Source organism: Rana temporaria, chromosome 4, assembly GCF_905171775.1.
Source record: "Rana temporaria chromosome 4, aRanTem1.1, whole genome shotgun sequence".
NCBI lineage: Eukaryota > Metazoa > Chordata > Amphibia > Anura > Ranidae > Rana > Rana temporaria.
Genome location: NC_053492.1, coordinates 220,477,354 through 220,501,252, shown reverse-complemented (window position 1 = coordinate 220,501,252; position 23,899 = coordinate 220,477,354). Strand labels below are relative to the sequence as shown.

The 23,899-nt window shown below is 45.3% G+C and overlaps 1 protein-coding gene across 1 annotated transcript in view; it reads right to left on the bottom strand.

Moving 5' to 3' along the window:
- Positions 1-23,899, bottom strand: part of PHF3 (PHD finger protein 3) — a 138,354-nt gene that overhangs the window by 26,727 nt on the left and 87,728 nt on the right. Inside the window, 2 exon segments of the mRNA XM_040349904.1 lie at positions 11,744-11,924; positions 23,641-23,779. Coding sequence (XP_040205838.1) covers positions 11,744-11,924; positions 23,641-23,779 — 320 coding nt within the window.

Here is a 23,899-nt window from a genome sequence, read left to right as displayed (position 1 = left end):
CAAAAACAGAGCTTGAACAGTTTACTCCATTCTCCAGGTTGTTTATAAACAAACAAAATAGGAATGGTTCCAGCACAGAACCCTGGGGGGGGCCCACTACCCACCCCTAACTATTCAGAGTACTCCCCATTAATCATCACCCTCTGAACTCGCCCTTGTAGCCAGTTTTCAATCCATGTACTCTATGGTCCATGCCAACAGACCTTATTTTGTACAGTAAACGTTTATGGGGAACTGTGTCAAATGCTTTTGAAAAATCCAGATACATCACGCCTACGGGCCTTCCTTCATGTGATTTATACTGAAGCCAATTGACCTGTGATCACCGTTTCCTAAATTGCTCCGCATTTCCACATCCGTGATCCGATCTGTATTGTTGGTAATCAGTAAATCCAGTAATGCTTTATTTCTAGTTGGTGTGTATACCATCTGAACCATGAAATTGTCCTGCAAGACATTTAGGAACTGGCAAGCCTTAGATGACTGTGTGGTTTCCTCTGCCCTTTCTATGTCTGGATAATTAAAATCTCCCATTATGATAACACTTCCCATCCTTGCTGCCAATCCAAACGGTGATAGGAGATCTGTCTCCCCCCTCAGGTTAGGGGGCCTATAGCATACTCCCAGTATTATTTTCCCCTTGGCTTCATCCCTTTGGAGCTCTACCCATAAGGATTCCACCTCCTCCCTTAGCGATGATGTCGTCATCTCTCTCTCACACCTCCCCCTCACTATCCCTGCGATAAAGGGTATACCCTTAAATGGTTTTTCAGCCAATCATGAGAGCTGTTGAACCAGGTCTCTGAAATAACAGTATCTCTAGTTCACCCATCTTGTCCGCCAGGCTCCTGGCATTGATGAACATGCCACGTAGATTAGACCGGTCGCATACTATGCTCTTATTGGGTGTTCCGAGATTTCAACTAGGACTTGTTACTATACTTACCTTGGATTTATGTGCTTTACTCAACCTACCACTAATACCCCCAATACTACCCTCTGGAATATGTTCCACACTGACTATCTCTACTCTACCTCTGGGCTCTCTCCACCGTCGCCTAGTTTAAAAAAAAGTGTTCGTTTTCAAAGACAAAAGGTTATATGTAGTCTACTTTCAGTTTACTTGACACAGGCTGCCCCTAATGAATGCTCATATAACCCCAACCAAGCTGTGAAAGTCCAGTTTATATGTTTTTTACAGGACCACAGGAGACGGGGGGCTGTATCTTGTACTCCATGAGGAGTTTATAGGAAAGTTAATATTCCCATTAACTTAATCTTATAGTACAGGAAGCAGGGCTTGCATTTATAGACCATAGGACATTCCACAGCAATAAACTGCAGGGTGGGCAACAACACAGCAAACCGAACTGTCAACAGGCCCACAAAAAAAAAGGGCTAAAGTAGCCTAAAAACACTCAGACGACAGCTTGAAGCATTTTGCAGCCAGAGCTTGCATCAGCCGTGAATTATATATCCACCTGGTAAAACCTGGAGAATATCTGAACAGAGGACCAAGTGGCAGGTTTGCAAATCTGTGATATAGCTGCTTAAGGCTAAAAAGCCCAAGAGACACCAACAGACTTAGTGGAATGAGTTCTGATAGGGAAAGCAGGAAGCCTTGGAAATAAGTTGTCTAATCCAACTAGTAATGGTGGAGCGGGAGGCAGAGTGTCCTTTTCAAAACCTTACATGGACTCCATTCTGTGAACAGAACTAGTCCTGACAAGATCCTAGCAGTGTAAGAAAATGTTCTTAGTGTATTTTAGAGCAGGATAAAGAGAAGGGGGGAAACATCCTCATTGAGATGCAAAAGAGATACCACCTTGAAAGGAGAAGAAAGTTTTGGTCGCAATATAAACTCATCCGTATGCACTATAAGAAAAGGCACTTTACATGAAAGGGCTGCTGGCTCAGAAGCACACCTAACAGACATAATAGTCACCAAGAATGCAACCTTAACCACTTAAGCCCCAGACCAATACGCTGTCTAAAGACCCAAGGTGTTTTTACAATTTGTCACTGCACTGCTTTAACTGGTAATTGCGCGGTCATGCAATGTTGTACCGAAACGAAATTTGCGTCCTTTTCTTCCCACAAATAGAGCTTTCTTTTGATGGTATTTGATTGCCTATGCGATTTTTATTTTTTGCGATATAAACGGAAAAAGACCGAAAATTTTGAAAAAAAATGATTTTTCTTTTAACAAAAAGTAAAAAATATCGAATAAACTAAATTTTAGTCAAACATTTAGGCCAAAATGTATTCAGCCACATGTCTTTTGTAAAAAAAAAAAAATCGCAATAAGCGTATATTTATTGGTTTTCGCAAAAATTATAGCGTCTACAAACTAGGGTACATTTTCTGGAATTTACACAACTTTTATTTTATGACTGCCCATCTCATTTCTTGAGGTGCTAAAATGGCAAGGCAGTACAAAACCCCCCCCAAATGACCCCATTTTGGAAAGTAGACACCCCAAGGAAACTGCTGAGAGGCATGTTGAGTCCATTGAATATTTTTTTTTTTTTTGTCCCAAGTGATTGAATAAGGACAAAAAAAAAAAATGTTACAAAAAGTTGTCACTAAATGATATATTGCTCACACATGCCATGGTTATATGTGGAATTGCACCCCAAAATACATTCTGCTGCTTCTTCTGAGTACGGGGATACCACATGTACAAGGACTTTTTGGGAGCCTAGCCACGTACGGGACCCCGAAAACCAAGCACCGCCTTCAGCATTTCTAAGGGCGCAAATTTCTGATTTCACTCCTCACTACCTATCACAGTTTCGAAGGCCATAAAATGCCAAAATAGCACAAAACCCCCCCAAATGACCCCATTTTGGAAAGTAGACACCCCAAGCTATTTGCTGAGAGGCATGTCGAGTCCATGGAATATTTTATATTTTGACAGAAGTTGCGGGAATATGACAAACTGATTTTTTTTTTGCACAAAGTTGTCAGCATTTATATTCAATCACTTGGGGCAAAAAAATTAAATATTCCATGGACTCAACATGCCTCTCAGCAAATAGCTTGGGGTATCTTTCCAAAATGGGGTCATTTGGGGGGGTTGTGTGCCATCTTGGCATTTTATGGCCTTCAAAACTATGATAGGTAGTGAGGAGTGAAATCAAAAATGTATGCCCTTAGAAATCTTGAATGCGGTGCTTGGTTTTCGGGGCCCCGTACGCGGCTAGGCTCCCAAAAAGTGACACACATGTGGTATCCCCGTACTCAGGAGAAGCAGCAGAATGTATTGTGGGGTGCAATTCCACATATAACTATGGCATGTGTGAGCAATATATCATTTAGTGACAACTTTGTGCAAAAAAAAAAATCAGTTTATCATATTCCCGCAACTTGTGTCAAAATATAAAATATTCCATGGACTCGACATCCCTCTCAGAAAATAGCTTGGGGTGTCTACTTTACAAAATGGGGTCATTTGGGGGGTTTTTGTGCTATTTTGGCATTTTATGGCCTTCGAAACTGTGATAGATAGTGAGGAGTGAAATCAAAAATTTACACCCTTAGAAAGCCTGAAGGCGGTGATTGGTTTTTGGGGTCCCGTACGCGGCTAGGCTCCCAAAAAGTCTCACACATGTGGTAGCCCCGTACTCAGGAGAAGCAGCAGAATGTATTTTGGGGTGTAATTCCACATATGGGGGGAGTATGCTTTGCGCGTGGGTGTAAGCGTTACTGGCACTAACTAGCTACCTAGCGGCACCAGCGACACTAATACAGCGATCAGAAAAACGATCGCTTAGTGACGCTGGCAATAGGGGGTGAAAGGGTTAACTCTAGGGGCAATCAGGGGTTAAAACCTTTATTAGAAAATGTATGGGGGTATTTAACGCTATAAAAACCTGGCGGGCGAACCTCAAAAAATAACTAGCTACCTAGCGGCACCAGCGACACTAATACAGCGATCAGAAAAACGATCGCTTAGTGACGCTGGCAAAAGGGGGGTGAAAGGGTTAACTAGGGGGTGATCAAGGGGTTAAAACCTTTATTGGGGGGGTAGGGGGCTATCATGGACCCAACACTAACTGCCTGTCACACTGACACTAAATGCAGTGATCAGTAAATGATCACTGCTATTTAGTGACAGTGTGACAGGGGGGGGGCTGGGGGGGATTGTATGCCTATGTGTACAGGTGTCAGTGTAGTGCTTGTGTACTCACTGTGTGATGTCTCCGCTCCTCCGCCGGACGAATATACCGGCGGGACATCACTTCCTCCTCTGCCTGTGTTTACAATGCAGGCGGAGGAGGGCGGGGGAGGAAGCGGATTGGCTGGGGAGCGATCCGGAGGGGGTGGACAAAAACGAACCGCCGCCCCCTCATCCCGGATCGCTCGTGAAGATTACCGGACCGCCGCAAGTACCGGGGTGGTCCCGATTGGACCCCCGACCCACGTCAAGCAGGGCACGTACAGGTACGTTGATGTGCCTGTCCGTGCCATTCTGCTGACGTATATGTACATGAGGCGGTCCGGAACTGGTTAAACATGAGGTCCCCCAGGGGGATATCTCCATTTGGCCCAAAGGAGGGGGTTGGTCTCTGAAATACAGAGAGCACACACTGAGATCCTAAGACCGCACAGTGGGCAGAATTGGAGGATTTATATAAGCAACTCTCTTGTGAAAAATCTCAATGCTGATTGAGACCAGATTGAAGAAAGAAGAAAATACAAACAGGGTACTCCCTGGGACTCAGCTTTGTGTCCTTTCAACAGGCAAAGTAAGCCTTAGATGTGCAATGGTAGATTTTGCGGGAGGTTGATTGTTACCTCCACCTTACTCAGAGTGAGACAGGGTGAGAGATACCACTATCCTTCAGGACCTGGGTTACTACAGTGATACAGTTAAAGCCAGAAGCCGGATGGAATAGAGGACTTTGTGTCTGTTTGGATGATGCCAAGGCTTGTCCACCAGGAGTTTGTTTACATAATCTGTCCTTCTGGACAAATTCTGTCCAAAAAGATCACCAGAATCCTTTCTACCTCTATCTTGTGCAGCAGACGAGTCAAAATACTTACTGCGGGGAAGGCATATATCAGCCTGAATAGAGTCCAAGGAATCACAACGGCATCTACTGCGAAGGCCAGAGGATTCCTGGTCCTGGCTACAAATCTGTTCAGTTTATTGTTGAACCTAGATGTCAGAATTTCCACATCTGGATTTTCCCACCCTTGACAGAATCTGGGTGCAGAGACCTCTCCCCAGGGTCTAGGCATTGACAGTTTAGTAGGACCCCCTGACAAATGTCCACACCAGGGATGTGGATGGCAAAGAGAGCTTGGCAGAGCTAGACACTGATACCTGATGCAGAAGCAAACTGGTGGGTGCTTTTTGGATCTGAGGGTCCAAGTGTAGAATATTTTTTCCTGCAAGAGGGAAAATGCATGGGCTGTGTCTAAGATTAAACCCAGGTACTTCAGATAGCGTGAAGGCTGGAAGGCAGACTTTGAAATGTTGACCAGCCAAAGGTTTAAAGAAACGGGATCCTCCTTTGGATGTTGGCAGACACATTTGTGGCTGAGGAGTCCTTCATCAGACGTCGTCCATGTATCCTGTGACATGAATGCACTGGGTCAATAGAAGAGCAAAAAGAAAGGAAAGCATTTTGTGAATACCCAGGGTGCAGAGAAGAAACCTGCAAATTGGAAGTGCTGGTCTCTCACAGCAAAATGCAGCATGTGCGTTGATGTATGAGGAAAATGGGGAAGTGTAGATCTTGTATGTCTACTGATGCCAGAAACTCCCCTTTTCCTCTCCAGAAACACATTCTGGACTTGCTACTGTACATACTGGTCATTCTGGGGGCACGCATATGAAACAAAAAGCCTGAGGCTATGTGTGGTGGCCGAACCTAGACACAGATAACATGACATATGTGAATGCTTGTGCTGGATGTGCACAAACTGCAAGAGACCCTCCTCGAGGTTGCGTCCAGCCCTGGACTTGGCCCACGGTTCCCTGGTTTCACCTTTGCAGGCCCGATCAGAGGACACACCTTCTTGATTATAGTTGACACCCATTCAAAGTGGCCAGAGTTCATTCCCATTACTGAGCCAAGGACTAAGGCGATGATTTCTATTCTGTTACATCTCGCTGCTACGTTTGGATACCCCAGAGTAATCATCACAGACAACTGGGCACAATTCACCAGTCAGGAGTTTCAGAGTTTCCTGACTGCCCACAACATCAATCACAAGTTGATAGCACCTCAACACCTGGCTACAAATGGCCAAGCAGAATTTCAAACGCTATTTCAAATCTACAGTGGCTGCAAATAAACAGTCCCTGTCACCCCAGCAGCTGGACGCCTTCCTTTCTGCTTATAGAAAAACACGACATGCAACCCCTGGGAAAACTACAGCTGAACTCCTTCTGGGTCGGCAGCCATGGATTGTTTTGGACATGCTCTGCCCCCTCAAACGGTCCAGGAACATGTACTGCAGTTCCAAGACAAGATGGTCAAACACTACGAGCTGCCTTGATTCACAGCCCAACAAAAAGGGTATGGGCCCGATCCTATGGGCTTCCAAATATTGTTTCAGAGACTTTGGGACCCAAGATGTATAGGGTCTGCCTGGAAGATTGTTCCATTTGCAGACAGCATGCGGACCAACTGCGTCCTCGTTCTCAGCAGCTCGAATCCATTACGCCGGCCGAATCACCAGTGTCTCAAGGGTCTGCACCCAGCAGATCAGGATGCACTGGGACTGAAGTTTGGGGGGACTCAACTTTGGAACTCAGCTCCAACTTTGGTCCAGAGGTCTGTCGACCCTCTGAGTTAGTAAACCCTTCTTGGCCCCTCCATGCCCATTCCGGCCAGCCCCGTTTCCTCTGGCCCGAGTCGCTGTGTGCCCACCCTCAACGACTCTTGTTGCCCTCCGGACCAGTTTCAGCTGCAGGACAGGTTAAGAGACTTTCAACTGTGTTGCCATTTTATCCCTATAGCTGTCCCTGAAAGATTGGTCTCACATCTGGATGCAGTCGAAGTCCTGTAAATCTCCTGTGTTTGGATGACTATTGTTGGACAGCCAATTAGTTACTGCTTTGGCCTGTTCTTGGAAGGTGTTATAACCGAAGGGTTCCGCATACACTGTCACTTTAAGGCTAGCTCCACCCAGGAGTAATGACAAGGGTCAAGCAATGTGTATAAAGGGAGGCTTTTCTGTGTCTCCTGCTGTCCCCATCTGCTTTTTGGCGGATGGGGACACCTACACATCGGCACCATGTTTAAGCGCCAGAAGCGTGGTGTCTGCGTTTTCGCAGACATGAGCGCAGCTGGACGCACTTTACCGTCTGATGGCATGGGGGTGCATTCATGTATGTGTGCCTCCCCTTGATGTTGGGTGTCTCCTGCACTCACATATCAGCCATCCACACATGGTGTTGGGGGCGGAGCCCTCTGGGTCCTTCCGGGGTTAAATTGGAGGTCAGGCATGGCTTGGATTTCATTCCACTCTTCACTGAGGACACACACAGCTGTGGAGATTGCCTGCTGTGTCTTCCTTTTTATACTTGGAATATTAAAGTACAAAAAAATTGTGGCGCTGGTTATAAATAATGGTAAAACACTGAAAGTCTATATCAACACTGAGTGCCAGTGTAATCGGATGCAAGTCCATATAATTATGAAAACGTTGACAGATTAAATAAACCATGTGCGATAAATTATTCCAAACACCACGGGGATTCACGGTAAAATAATCATGTGAAAACAACCACCACCAGAAGGGGAGGCTTACCGGAAATATTGAACCCAAATAAGCGTACGCCTAAAGGGTCAATAAAAGCTGAATATGAATTGGTGAAAAACACATCAACAGGAGCTGGATGTTCAATCGGTAGGATACCCTGAAGACATCACTTGAACCAAGACAGGGGGAAGTAACAGCAACTTGGAGGTGACTCTCACAGGATCAGACCATATCCAAAATGCGTGAAGGAAAACGAGAGGCACATAGTGTAATATCGCAACAATTTTTTAAATTTAATAACGGTTATAAACACTTACAGTTTCGATGAATAAAAAGGACATCAATAAAAAATTGCGCATGGCAGCAGCAGAGTCCGACGCGTTTCACAATAGTTTGCATCAGCTGGGGTATACTTGGAATATTCGCCATACTCAGATATTTGCTATATCCACTTCATTATAATTTAGGCACACTTGCATCTCATACACATAGCTCTTTCCTTGAACTTATTTATTATTTTTATCTTTTTTGTTTGTTTTACTTTTTGATATCTTGGATTCCTCCACACTAAGTTCACCCCTTTCTTCTCTCTCCCATCTTATCACTTGCTATTACCCCTTTTGTTATCCTATGTTTTTCATCATTTCCAGGTCTCCACCATCCTGGACCCAGGCCCTTTACTGAGACATATACATCCTTATGCCAATATTCATTAATTTACTATTTTAGATATCTGACAAACATTTATAGCCTATACTCTTGTATGGATTAACAAAGGTTTCTAGCGACACATCACTACACACACTCACAGTTCACCTCTCTCTTCTATCCTGTCATCTGCTAGTATCCCCCTGATATCTCATGTTTCTAACCATCTCGCTACCATTTTTGGCCTAGGCCTTGCAGTCAGACATAATTCTATACTAATATTGATTGATACTACTTTACTACTTTAGATATCTGACAAAACATACTTATGTTCACAGCCTATACTTTTTATGGACCATGAGGTCTCTATGGATACATCACTATATCTATGCCATGCCTGCTCTCCGTTTGGCCCCTGGAGGGGTCCCCGTTTGACTCTGCCCCCTCAGCTCCCGGGTGAGGCACCTGCTGCTGCCATCTTGGGGCCGCATAATTGTAGCCATGGTCAAGCTCAGTGGCGAGTATGGGGACTTACAACCCCTCCTGCCCTGCGCCTTTACAACGAATACTATGCCAGATTGCCAAACATATACTTTTTCATCCTAGGTACAGTGTTACACACCCCTGAAGAGCGAGCTGGATCTTGCGAAACTAGGCTAGTCGGGTAGTATGATGCCCGTGTACTGTGTCCACTATTATACTTGTGTATTAATATTTACTGTCTATGTATTGTTTCAATTGGCAATTGTTGGTGTTATGTAACATTTTTACTCTACGCATGTAAACAATTTTACTTGAATAAATTATATACTATACAATTACTGTTATTTTTACTGGCGGAAACGTTACCCACTTCATTTAAAGTCCTGGGGCGAATCCTTTTGTTTTGACTTTATGTAACAGGGATGGAAGTGTGTTACTGGGGACACCAGACCTTTCCTCTTTCTTCTCTCTGGAGTCCATATCTCTTAATACAAGAAAGGACTTTGCTCGCTTTGGAAACTGCAGCTTGGCATTGCATGCCATTATTGAGCTTATGATCTACCAAGACCCCCAGATTCTTCTCCACTACAGATCCCCCCAGTTGTACTCCCCCTAGTATGCATGATGCATGCATATTCTTAGCCCCCCAAGTGCAGAACTTTACATTTATCAACATTAAAACTTCATCTGTCACGTAGTCACTCAATTAGACAGTGCATTGAGGTCAGCTTGTAAATTGCAGACATCCTGTAAGGACGTTATTCCACTGCATAGCTTAGTCTCCTATGCAAAGTCAGAAATGTTACTTTTGATCCCAGACCCAATATCATTTATAAAGATATTAAAAGGTAAGGGTCCCAGCACTGAACCTTGGGATACACCACTGATAACCTTCAACCATCCAGAGTAAGAATCATTAAACACTACTCTCTGAATTCTGTCTTTTAGACAGTTTTCTATCCATTTACAAACTGATATTTCCAATCCTGTAGACTTTACCTTACACATTAGGAAAGCACTCAGTGCAGGATCCAGTGTCTGAAACAGGTCTGCCCCAAACAAGAGGGGTCTGGGTACAGTCCCCAAGATTTAACAACAAAAAAAAGGATTGGTTAAAAAGGTCCACCACCTAAAAACACTAGCAAAAAAACTGGAGTCTCATGGAATATGTGTGTTTATATGAGTGCGCATTAAGGGTGGCCCTAGCAAGTTTTTTTTTGGAAGTGTCCGATCACCTGTAGATTGCTTGCATATATACACCCCCCCCCCCCCCCCCCCCCCCCCCCCCCCCCGTCTATAAATACAAGCCCTGTGTCCTGTACTTCATGATTAAGAAAAAAAAACAATAACCATTTCAAGACAATATTGGCAAGAGAAAGCCTAGTTTGTGCCCAAAGAAACAAATATGTCTTTATTTGTTACCTTAAAGTGGTTGTAAACCCACTTTTTGTACTTTTACCTACAGGTAAGCCTATAACAAGGCTTACCTGTAGGTAAGGAGAATATCTCCTAAACCTGCACGGTTTAGGAGATATTCCCCTCGCAATGCACCGCTGCCCATGCGCAGGGGGGATTTTCGGCGAAAGGACCGGCAGCCGCCGGACCTTGCCGAGTTTTAAATCTCCCGCACGCACACGCGGGAGTGACGTCTTCGCCGCTCCAGCCAATCACAGCGCTGGAGCGGCGATACCCGGAAGACACGCCGAGGCAAGATGAAATCTCGCTCGGCGTGAACCAGGTAAGTGCTACGCACCTCGTTCCGAGGTAAGTATTTCACAATGAGCTAATATGCGGTGCATATTAGCTCATTATGACTTTTCCCTTACAGGAGGAAAATTATTTATTTTTTTTCATGCGGGTTTACAACCGCTTTAAGTCAGGCATGTCCAAAGTTCAGCCCCTGTTCCGGTTTAATGAGGCCCCACTGGAAGTGTGTGTGTGTATATATATATATATATATACACACACACACACACACACAATCTCTTTTGTGGGGGGCACAAAAGATATATACCGTATTTATCGTTCTGACAGCCTTGGAGGGGCGGGACAAGTAATAGGAAGTCCTGCAAGTAATAGGAAGTCTTGTCTCCTGGGCTGGCAATGGACGACTGTTTTGTCGTATTAAAGAGGCCACAGAGTAAACCGGAGATTCTCCTGTATGTAATCTGTTGGCGCTCGTCCCGCCCCCTCCCTATACCCTCCCCCCCTCAGAGGTTGGAGATGGGCATCCATCAGGCTGCACTGATGGCAATGGTGAGGCTGCATTCAGAGCCATTCATGTCAATGGTGAGGCTACATTAATGGCAATGGTGAGGCTACATTCATGGCAATGGTGAGGCTGCAGCTGGGCACTAATTAGGCTGCATTCATGGTAATGGTGAAGCTACATTCATGGCAATGGGGATGCTACAGATGGGCACCGATTAAGCTGCATTGATGGGCACTGACCCTTATTTCGCTTTACAGTTCTTTAAAATATTTTTTTTTCCTGAAACTTCCCTCTTAAAGTGAAGGTGCGTGTTATACGCCGATAAATACGGTATATCCAAATAACTTGCCAAAGCTCATCCTTAAACTCTTTAACACGCACAGCCACAAAGGCAAGAGAATTCTTGTTGGAAAGTGTATTAGTTCATTTGCATTTAATTTTAATGATTCAAAGAATGTCAGGCAAAATTATTGGCCCTCACGCATGTTAACTTCATCAAATCTGGCCCTCTTTGAAAAAGGTTTGAAAACCCCTGCCTTAAGTAATGACAAAGTTATCACCAAATAAAGAGGCCTGTAGTGGAAATGTAAAAATTGCACTGGTTCATAAGGGTATAAAGGTAGGAGAGCTAAAGTATTGTAGTTAAAAACAAATATACTGGGTAATAAATCAAGTTACCTTGGAGCTGAAAGAGGCGCTTCCTTTGGCGATTCTGGTTTTTCTGTTTCCATCATATCCATCTTGAAATTACCAGACGCAGAAGAAGTTTCTGATAGATTCTCAGACTCTTCACGTATTGCACCCACAGACATTTTCACTTTCTTAGGTGACAAATCTTCAGCAGGTGGCGCCATTCGACCTTAACCAATTGTAATCACACTCTATTATTTTGTCAATATTTTTATTTTTTTTTCATAATTAAAAGTTGTTACAGAATCCAAGAAAAAATAGGATTTTTTGTACTCACCGTAAAATCCTTTTCTCTGAAGTCCATGGACGGACACAGCTCCTTAAATCTTGACAAGTGGGTTATGTTCCCTGTTTACAGGAGAGGACTAGGCAGAAACATGTTAAATAGTTAAATACATGTTACATTAACAGAGTTGAACAGCCCCGCCCAGGGGGCGGTCCCTCCAGACATAACCCTCCTCACTGCAGCTTGCAGCCTCAGTTCGTAACAAGCAGTACAAACCTAAAAAGGAGGGGTGGGAGCTGTGTCCGTCCATGGACTTCAGAGAAAAGGATTTTACGGTGAGTACAAAAAATCCTATTTTCTCTTATCGTCCATGGACGGACACAGCTCCTTAAATCTTGACAAGTGGGACGTCCCCAAGCAGTGTCAAAAAACGAGGGGTGGGAAATATATCAGTAAAAACAATTTTAACTTCACCCCAAAACAAGCAGAGCTCCTCAACGGAGGAGGTGCAACTTTAAACAGCCGCCGGCAAAAACTAGCGGCTGAAAAAAACATCATAAGATGCACTCACAGCAACCATGTAAATTCTGGAAAAAGCGTGAACGGACGAGCAAATCGCCGCCTCGCACACCTGTGAGACCGACGCATGATGTCGGGAAAAAAAAAAAAAAAAAAAAAAAAAACCCAGGAAGCACCAATTGCCCTGGTCGAAAGTGCCGGGACCGGAAAGGGGGGCCCGCCCTTAGGAGCATAGGCCTGTATGACGGCCTGCCCGATCCACCGAGAAATGGTGGTCGACGAGACCGCCAGGCCCTTTTGTGGACCAGACACCGACACAAAAGAGAGTCAGAAGCTCCGAAATGGAGCCGTAGTAGGCTGGTATACCCGCAAAGCGCGTACCACGCCTAAAGTATGAAAGGCCGAAACCTCCTTCGGAAGAAGGGAAGGTCGCGGGCGCACCATCACCTAATCCTTATGGGGGATCAAGCATGGCGGCTTGCAAGACAAGACCGCCAACTCAGAAACCCCTCTAACAGAGGTAAAGGCCACTAAAGGGGCCACCTTCTGAGATAGTGTCAAGAGAAAATCTCTCTGATGTTTCCAAAAGGAAGGTTCCTGAAGAACCGAGAGCACCAGAGTCAAAACTCATGGGGGAAGAGATGGGCCAAGAGGGGAAAGTATATGACAAACCCCTTGCACACAAAAAAAGGGGACCCACCAGGGAACGGGCCGCAAAAAGGCCACTAAAAGAACACAGCCAAGGCTGAAATCTGCCCCCAAACGGTGCTTTAAGCAATTTTTAGATCCAATCCAAGCTTTAAAAACAGCAGGACCCTGGACATTGAAAGTACGCCCGTGGACGTCACTCCATCCCTTCGCACCAAGAGAGGTGCGACGGTAGATCCTCCGGAAGAAGACTACGGTGCCCTGTTGAGATGACCGAGTCAGACAGACCCTGGTCACCTAAAGTCTGGCTTCCAATAACCATGTTAAGCAAGTCAGTGACTGTACAACAGGAGGAAGTATGGGACCTTGAGACAGGAACCTCCTGCCCTGGCAATGGCCAGGGTGCCTCCGCTACCAGGCGCCCGATATCAGCGTACCAAGGACGCCGAGATTAATCTGGAGCGATTAGAATCATCGGGATCTCCTCAGCATCCACTCTGTGGAGCGGCCAAGGAAGCAACTACCATGGAGGAATGGCAAAAAATCACCGATACAGACAACACAGGGCCACCAGCGCGACTGACGCGTCTGTACAAGATCACTAGACCTGGCCACTAACTGACACCCTTGCGCCGGAGACAAGCTGCCAGGAGATCCATGCCATGTGAGGCTCACCTCCTGCAAGGGAGCCGAAACACCCCAAGCACAAAGACCAGTCGCCCTGGTCCAGCATCTGGCGACTCCAGTAGTCTGCCTGCCGGCATACCTGATGGTAGACTGAAGCCACGGCCGTGGCGTTGTCCGGCTGAAACCAGATTGGTCGACCACAAGGAGAAGCATAGCCTGATCGCCTAAAATAGTAGGACAATGAACAGTAGACAGCACCTGGTATTCCCAGGCGGTCTTCCACCAGGCACTAGCCAGGCCCGACCCTGGGTAGCTACCGAGACCAGACACATTCAAGGAGGTGTGGTCATAGGTCCACGCAAGTCCAGCGACTCAGGGCCGACTGGACCCCCCGGTTTTGTGAACCTCCAGGTTCACAACCCGTGAGCTGGCATTCATCGTAAACACCGACCACTGGAAGGAAGGAACAACTTCCCGGACCGAAGAGTCGGGAATCTCTGTCACCAACTCAGAGAGACTCTGACTAGGTGGCGCACAGGAATCTAATGATTTCAGAGACAAGAGATTTTTACCACCTGGACAGTAGTTCCACTGGAAAACCAGGGTGTGGAACTGGGCATACAGTACCACCTTGAAGGAGGCTACCCACAGACCCTGAACCAGCAGGCGCCCGGAGAGAAGACCGATTGCGTGATGCCAATACCTTCTCCGCAGACTGAAGAGTCTGCAATTTCTCCAGGGGAAGAAGGACCTTTGCCACTGAGGAGTCTGGATCAACACTAGATACTCCTACGCTGAGTCGGAACCTAGCATGCCCATAATTTGAACCCTGGGTCGCACACATGTAGGGCAGGCTTGCTGCCACTGAGCTACACTTTCTGGCCTAAACGTTTAACATCCACCCGAATCTTCGGAGGGTCTGAATGGGAATAACCCATCCACTAGGTCGGAGACAGAAGCTGCTCTCAGAAGAAAGTCGTCAAAGTAGCCAATGAGGCAAAGCCTCGCTGTCCCAACAAAATTCAAATAAGTGCGAGCTCCTAGCTGAAAACCCATGGTGCTGACGCCAGATCAAAAGGGAGGGCCACAGGCTGACAGAGACCCTTCTCTCATCACGAAGCACAGAAAAAAACACTGTGACATGTGCAAAACGGGACATGCATGTATGCGTCCCTGATGTCCGAGGACGTCAGGACATCCCCCGGATGAAGCGCAGCTACCACCGAACAAATGGATTCCATGCGGAACTACCCGACGTTCACAAAGGTATTTAGGGCCTGAGGCCCATAGAAAACCCCAAAACTCTCGTCCTGCAGGAAAGGTAAAATTACCTTGCAGCTTAGCAAATCCCACACTGCCCAAGGCAGACCGACGTGCCGGGAGGGGAAGACACAAGGACAGAACTTTGTTCTGTGGATAGGAGGAAACCCTATCTAGTACTCCGAAGAGACCACCTCACAGACCCACTAGTCGGAGAGCAGGGAGGTTTCACTGAATTGTGAACCTGCAAGCCGCCCCTCCCACCTAGAGACAGGGAGGGAAGGCTATATACATTGGCAGGATTTGGGTGCCGGCGTGATCGGCTTATGCACCCAGGGACAGATTAGTCCCCCAGCTGGGCCTTTGACGGCCTGGGAGGGTTGCCCCTAAATAATACACACACATAGTGTGTATGTATATTATGTAGGTGTATGCACACATGTCTTTGGAGGAAACCGGAGTACCCGGAGGAAACCCACACAGACACAGGGAGCGACAATGCAAGCTCCAGGCAGATTGGCGTCAGTGTGCAGATTCGAACCAATGACTCTTTTGCTGCCAAGTAATGGAGTTAAGCACTACACCACCGTTTGCATAAAACCATTCTGAAACAGACGCCCAGGATAACAAGGGCGCAGCATTCAATGAAGCATCACAGACCTATATGAGATGAGGCCCTGGACCAGCTGGTCCGCTAGGCTAATAACCTCAGGAGAGAGTCGGTGCTCCTCCACTGTCTGGTGCAAAATGCTCACTCTGTGAGTTGTATACAGCACTAGGGGTCAGGACTACTCCAAGATGGCCGCCGAGCGTTCAGAACGCGGCCACAGGAAAAAGGCCAGCACAATGTAAGCTGCGCAATAGCGTGGCTACGACAAAATGGGCGCCAATGGGAGTTTTCAATGTAATTGAAAAATCTCCCAAAAAATAGCGCCAGCGACCACTGAGACCCCAGTGTAGTGGCCACAATAGGCCGCAAGCCAGACCCCAGCATGGTAAACATGGAACGGGTCAGTACTTCGGATCTTCTATCAGTCAGATCCAGACAAGTAGGGGTTCCCGCCCGGCGGTGAGGGACTACAAAAGCCCTTAGTGGCTTTTCTCATTCCGCATCTCAGAAATTATCAAAGAAGGGCACAGAAGGAAAAACCTACACAGCGGTCTGATTTGTGTGATCCAAAAAAGACCGAGCCCTCAGCGGAAACCCAGCTGCACTATGCAGCTTAGGAGAGTCCCTTGCAGCAGTAAAAAGCGCACCCATAAATGCCTTATTCTGCCTTTTTTTTTTTTTTTTTTTAAACTAGGTACCTAGTCCATGGCTCCATAACAGAGCATTCCCCAGGGGATAACGGGGGAAGGGGGCACTCTTTTACCGCCCGCCCGCAGTCCACCCCCACCCTGGCACAAACTGTGTCCAGGACTAACAATAAAAACTCTGTGGGAATCACAGGTGCCAACACCTGCTGCCACCACCAGCATGTGGGGAAGGACCCAGATACTGACTCCAATATTTACATATAGTGTGTATTATAATATGCACACCTGTCCATACAAATAGACAAAAGCTCCTAGAGCCCTATTCAGGGCCTCTCACCCACTTGCTGCGCTGACCAGGTGTAACCAGGGGACTAGGAGGAGACTGCACAGCGCTGCCTGTGAGGAAAAGAACCGTGAGGTAACTTTTGCAGGGACCTGTGTTTAAACAGGAAAAGCCTCATAGGGCTGTTTTATTTAAGGACAAGTCACAGATACAGCATAAAAAGCAAAACCATTACAGGTGTCACCAATCAGTCAGCGTCTGCTGAAGTATAATCATAAACATCTGTGCTCATCACAGGGCTTTTTACCTCACAGGAAAGCCCAATACAAAAAAGAAAAAACACAGGCCAGATAACAGTCCCCTCAGGAAGGCCCCCTCCCCCCTGACAGCGGCAATGTTAGCAATGCAGCAAGGGAAAGGAGCAGGGAAGTAAGGGGAAGGGACCCCCGAACCCCAGGAATGCCCAGCTGTACCAACCCACCGAAGCAGGAGGGACTGTACTTACCCGTCCGAGCGAGGACTCGCTGACGCATTCCTGACAGACCTACAACCGCAATGGAGGTAGCTGTCGGCCCGGTCCACTGTGATTGAGGCAACACCACAGCTCAGTCATATGTGGACCTCGGAGCAAAGCTCACCGGCCACCTCAGGAGTCATGAGGTATGGCGTGGCAGACCAAGCCTCTTTGCAAAGGTGTGCCCACGCTTGCTGGTCGGACTGAGTAGACTACAAGGATCTATAATATCCAGCCTGTCTCTCAGCCAACAGTTGAAAGAAGATTCTTCAAGAAAAAGTAAAGTAAAATAAAATAAAATTTCTCCTCAGGGCGCTGGGCCCAAAGGGAGCCATACGTCCTTCTCCTTTGCTAGGCAGAACGAAACTGAGGCTGCAAGCTGCAGTGAGGAGGGTTATGTCTGGAGGGACCGCCCCCTGGGCGGGGCTGTTCAACTCTGTTAATGTAACATGTATTTAACTATTTAACATGTTTCTGCCTAGTCCTCTCCTGTAAACAGGGAACATAACCCACTTGTCAAGATTTAAGGAGCTGTGTCCGTCCATGGACGATAAGAGAAACAGAATCTATATTTTACAGACAACTATTTATGTGTCCTGGCCCTTATTGTGTATAGAAAAGAGAGGGAAGAAAAAAGGAAAGAGACAATAGAGGTGGAAAGAAAAGTGTGGTATGATCTGGGTGACAATTTATCAAGAACATGTGAAAAGGAGGAACACAGGAGCCATTAAAATGTATGTGGACAAAAATAAGGTCAGTAAGGTGCAGGGAAAAAAATACAAATCATATTTGTACGGTTTGTATATTAATGGACAGAGTGGCTAGCTTATATTGTAGGCACGGTTTAGACAGTTTTTTTATGCTGGTCTTGTTTTATGTAAAGGTCCTCAAGGATATTTAAACTTTAATATAGTACTGGAATTTAAACAGTTAAATGCTTCTTAGAGCTATACCATAAGTAGCATAGTGATCAGTGTGGCAAGTCAGTGCTAGTAAGGTTATCGGTGCCAACTTCGACAAGAAAAAGTATCCTGGTTCTACCGTTTGGGACTGAGCAAAGGGCTATTTTTTTCATTCTGTAAACAGGAAATGAGGATGAGGATAAAGTTAACACAGCCTCTCTGATAAGCAAGCAAAGTGATCCTACTGAAGAACAGTGCTGCTTATGCCCGACTACAAGTCACAGGTCTGGGAATGCTCCTGATCATGTTAAGCCTCAGAAGAGCAGGATTGAAGGCAGAGGAAAGGTTCCCAAATAACCTTCCTCAGGAGCCTGCAAATGAGTCAAGGAAAGAGGACCTAACCCAAAGTGGACAGGTCATTAATGCATTCCCTGTTTCTGTCAGTAGACAGCTGGCAGCAGACGTTTGTCAGCAGGCAGAAGGCACTAAAGACAAAAGGCCCTCCTCTGGCAAATTTCACCTGTAATGCAGGGTCTGAGATGGATCCCCAAATGCGTGAACCCCTCCTCCATGTCCAGAGGCTACCAAATAAGAAATGGGTTCATGGGGATTTCCCTTAGAGGCATCAGTACAGGTGAGACTCGCCTGACTACTGCCATTGGCTCTCAATTCTAATACTGTCCAACAGAGCCCGAATGAGGGACCTCACAATATAGAAGGGACCACCTGTTCTGGAAGACCAGAAAGCAGCTCTTGTGCTTAGGACTCCCCAATCAGAAAAATTATCCAAATATGAGGAAAAGCCACCGGATGGAGAGGCTGAGTGATCACCAGAGGCAGACACATTAAATTGTTCAAAAACTAGAATGTGTGACAGCTGAGAAGAGGGCTGAAGTGGGCCAAGAAAGGATGGAGGAAAGAGACATTTATTAGGAGGTAGGACCGCCAATATACCTTGCCGACAGATGTCTGTTGCAGCTCAGTAACATATGTGTGGTGTGCTGATAGGTGTAGGCACTGGTTTTGTCAGTACATCATAAAGCATGTTTGTGTATTGCACTGCAATGCATATTCATTGCTATGCTGGGGTGTGGACACAGCAAATTGCAGATCCTGGTACTGCGGATCTTCTGTAAGGGAATCAGGAAGTGAAGCCCTGCGGCTTCACAGTCTGGTTCCCTACAGCGTATGCGCGAGTCGCGCTTCGCATCCTGACTGGTCCATGCTGCCTTTTGAGAACTGTGTCTCCCCCAGAAGACAGGAGAGGCTGAGTGATCACCAGAGGCAGACACATTAAATTGTTCAAAAACTAGAATGTGTGACAGCTGAGAAGAGGGCTGAAGTGGGCCAAGAAAGGATGGAGGAAAGAGACATTTATTAGGAGGTAGGACCGCCAATATACCTTGCCGACAGATGTCTGTTGCAGCTCAGTAACATATGTGTGGTGTGCTGATAGGTGTAGGCACTGGTTTTGTCAGTACATCATAAAGCATGTTTGTGTATTGCACTGCAATGCATATTCATTGCTATGCTGGGGTGTGGACACAGCAAATTGCAGATCCTGGTACTGCGGATCCCGGTATGTGATCATACAATCAGATGATCACAATGTCAACAAAGTGGTTATGAATAAATTCATTCATAACAGCTGTGTTGACTATGCTGTGATTGGGCCACAGCTATTACACACATAAAAAATAAATCCCTGATTACCCTTCCAGAGTACTACAGTGTTCCTATGGTGACACTGAAGTACTCGGATGAAAGTATGTATAAAAAAAAACAAATTAAGAAAAATGTACATGTACTGATGACAGTATGTAAACATTTTCAAAATAATTGTGACAAAAAATAAATAACTCGCCATAATACCATGGAATGTCTACTTTCCAAAAAGGGGTATTTGTACTGTCCTGGCATTTTAGGTCCTCAAGAAATGATAGGCCATTAGTACATCCGAATTTATAAATTTTCAGATATATATTCCATAGTTTGCATAGGCTATAACTTTCACACAAACAAATTATTATACACATAGTGTTTTTTTCACCAAAGACATGTAGCAGAATATATTTTGGTCTAAATTTATGATGAAATTCGATTTTATTGGATGTGTTTAATGACAGAAATATTGGGGGATTTTTTCCAAAAAACCCAGTGGTGATCAATTACCACCAAAAGAAAGCTCTATTTGTGTGAAAAAAAAAAAAAAAAAATTATAAGAATTTAATTTGCGTTCAGTATTGCATAACTGTGAAGGGGGTAAAATCTTCCAGAGCTCAAGTGGTTAAAGCATGCACTCCTAAACTGCCATGCAATTTCACCAGCATCCAACTTTTACAAAATAGCACATCGACATTTACAAAATAGTGCCCGAGGACCCTTTAGGATTACCAGATACACATAAATTGCAAACAATGAGAAAAGAGGCGACACATTACCAGTAATACTGCATTACATAAATGTGCCAGGTTGTAAAACACCAGTTTTAATCATTCATTAAACAAGTAATGCTGCTTACACATGGTCAGAAATTTCCAATGGAAAAAGTCAGACGCAATATTTTCATCGGATATTCCGACCGCGCGTATGCCCCATCTGACTTTTTCTGTCGGAAATTCGGACGAACTTAGAAAGAGAACATGTTCTCTTTTTTTCGGGAAACAAAATTTTCGGAAACGAAATTCCATTCGTCTGTATGGAATTCCGACAAAGAATAAAAACATGCATGTTCGGAAACAATTTGACGCATATTCGGAAGCATTGAACTTCATTTTTCTAGGCTCGTTGTAGTGTTGTACGTCACCGCGTTTTTGACGGTTGGAATTTGGTGTGTCCGTGTGTATGCAAGACAGCTTGAGTTTATTCCGACGGAAAAACCGGCCGTGTGTACGTGGCATTAGAAACTAGTGGATCAAGGCACCAATACATTTGTTGTTTATTTAAGTTGCCAACTATGCTATATACTGTTGCTAGTTAAGAGGAGACATAATTCACACCAAAGCCAACATAAAAAGACTACAGTAACACTTTCAAACAAATGTAGCAAAAAAATATATTAGACTTCCTCTCTTAAAGCAAAGTTCCGCCCAAAAATTTTTTATGAAAAGTCAGCAGCTGTTGACTTTTAATATATGGACACTTACCTGTCCAGGGCACCCGCAATGTCCTCACCTGAATCTGACCCGTCCCTTGGTTCCCGTGTGGAGGCACCGGGATCTTCTGTAAGGGAATCAGGAAGTGAAGCCCTGCGGCTTCACAGTCTGGTTCCCTACAGCGTATGCGCGAGTCGCGCTTCGCATCCTGACTGGTCCATGCTGCCTTTTGAGAACTGTGTCTCCCCCAGAAGACAGTGGGAGGGGGAGAGGGGCTGGATATGGCGTAGATCGCTGCAGATAAGCGGAAGTTCAATTTTTGGGTGGAACTCTGCTTTAAGTCATTCCCAAAAAAGGAATTACCCGTATGTCCTCTGGTTGAAGTGGTTATAGATTGAAGATAACAGGACAACGCCATCGGCGATGCGATACAATGTGAAAGAAATCCTAGCAGCTAAAAAGCAGAAGGGGGTCTGAAGCCGCAGCGGTTCTTCCAGCTTATGATAGAGATGACAGAGGACCTGACCGTCCCCGATTATCTCTATTGTCCAAGAAACCAGAAGCAACAAGTATTTTGTCACTTTCAGTCCAATGTAAACAGGCAACTAAGTTACTGGCCAGTAAAAGCATCTGATCAAACCAATCTCGGCTTGAGTAGAGGTTTTTAAGGGCAGAGGAGAGATCTGACCCCAGATGGCTAAGTAAAGAGTACCTGTCATGCCCATGCTATCACAAGGGATGTTGTTCATCCCTTGTGATAGCAATAAAGTTGCTCAAAGGCAAAAGCATACGTAGGTCTCTCACACACACAAGCGTAAACGGTGTTCGCACCACACATGTGGGGTATCGCCGCAAATGTTATAGCGAGAGCAATAATTCTAGCACCAGACCTCCTGTGTCATTCTAAACTGGTAACCTGTAAAGGCTTAGAAAGCATAGTTTGGCACTAATTCACGAGCGTGTGTAATTTAAAAGCATGACATGTTGGGTATCTTATTACTCAGCGTAAATTTTAAATCTTACCAAAAAGTGGGTATTATATTGTGTTTTGTGCATTAATATTCACTAAAGTGTATTTTTTCCCAACAAAAATTGCATTTGAGAAATTGCTGCAGAAATACAGTGCGACATAGAAAATTGCAACACCCACCATATTATTGTCTAGGGCCTCTGCTTAAAATATATATATAGGTAGATTCAGTAAGAGTTAGGCCGACTTATCAGTAGATAAGCCGGCCTAACTCAGAATCTACGCCGCCGTATGTTTAAGCGTATGCTCAAACCGAGATACGCTTAAACATATCTAAGATACAACGGCTTGCGCCGTCATATCTTAGATTGCAATTTTTCGCATGGCTGCTAGGTGTCGCTTCCATTGTGGCCGGCGTAGATTATGTAAATGAGCTTCTACGTCGATTCACGAACGTACGCCCGGCCGCCGCAGTCGAATTACGTTGTTTCCGTAAGGCCTTAGGCGGCCTAAAATTATTCCACCTATGAAGTGGAATAACAATGTTAAAGTATGGCCGCCGTTCCTGCCGCGAGGTTCGAATTTTTTACATCGTTTGCGTAAGTCGTCCGCGAATCGGGAGTTACGTCGTTTACGTCCACGTCAAAATCAATAGGCCCGCACGGCGTACTTAGCCGCAGTGCGCCCTGGGAAATGTAGGAGCCCGGCGCATGCGCAGTGTAAAAGAAAAACTTAAAAAACGTGAGGTCAAGCCTCATTAGCATTAGACACGCCCCCCCCCCCAACCCATTTGAATTAGGCGCCCTTACGCCCGTGTTAACACTACGCCGCCCTAAGTAAGGAGGTAAGCGCTTTCAGAATCATGTACTTGCCTCTCTTACTTAAGGCGGCGTAGTGTAAACACGCTAGGCTACGCCGTCTTAAAACTGCGCGGCCATACCTGAATCTACCTAATAATGTTTGGGGTTTCTAAGTCATTTTCTAGGGAGAAAAAAATAGATATTACCTATATGTGAGAAGTGTCAAAATTGGCCCAGTGTTAAAGTGGTTAATATAAAACTATTACTAGTGCCAAGTATTTGCATAAAGGCTAGTGAACACTGGCAGTTTCAATGTGTTTGCCAACATTTTCCTGGGGTTTACAAGTGCTTGCCTTTAATTCAGACTGACTTGTATGTAGAGAGGGAAAGAAAACCATAGACTGATTCACACCAACCTTAAGGGACAGTTTACACTGTATTAGCTCTTTGAAATGCATTTTGTGGTGGATCGCTTTTCAGAGGGCGTTTAATAGGTGGTGAGGAGGTGTTTTGTTGTCTCTTCCTGCTATAACACCTAAACGTGCACACTACCGCCCAGCAGCCACGTGAATTGTACATGCTACATGGCTCTATTCAGTACTGTCCGCCAAATGCAACAGTTTAATTATTGCCATGGCTGTGAAGCAAAGCATCACAACATGTGCATATCCTGTTCTGTCGGAGGGGGAAACGGGGTCCTGGTTTTAAAGCCCTCCCCTTACCCCCCAATGTCAAGTGTTGACAAGCTGTAAGATTTCTCAAGAAAATAATAGAGTATACACACCTGTGCATATTTTACAGTTTAAGTCAAAAAGGTGATTTTTGTGTTGTGCTGTTGTGTCTGATGTAGACTCAGTAGGTGGATCTTTATCTTTATCTTTATGTGCTTCTTCCTCTTTTTCAATAGGTTTCACAACAGATTCCTGTAATCATAAAAATTAGAAGATATTTACAAAGGATAATGGATTTAAGGAAAAAGAAGCAGTGATAGGTGAAAGGGCATAAACTGTGAGATTAGCTTTTTTTAAAACCAGTACATCTGC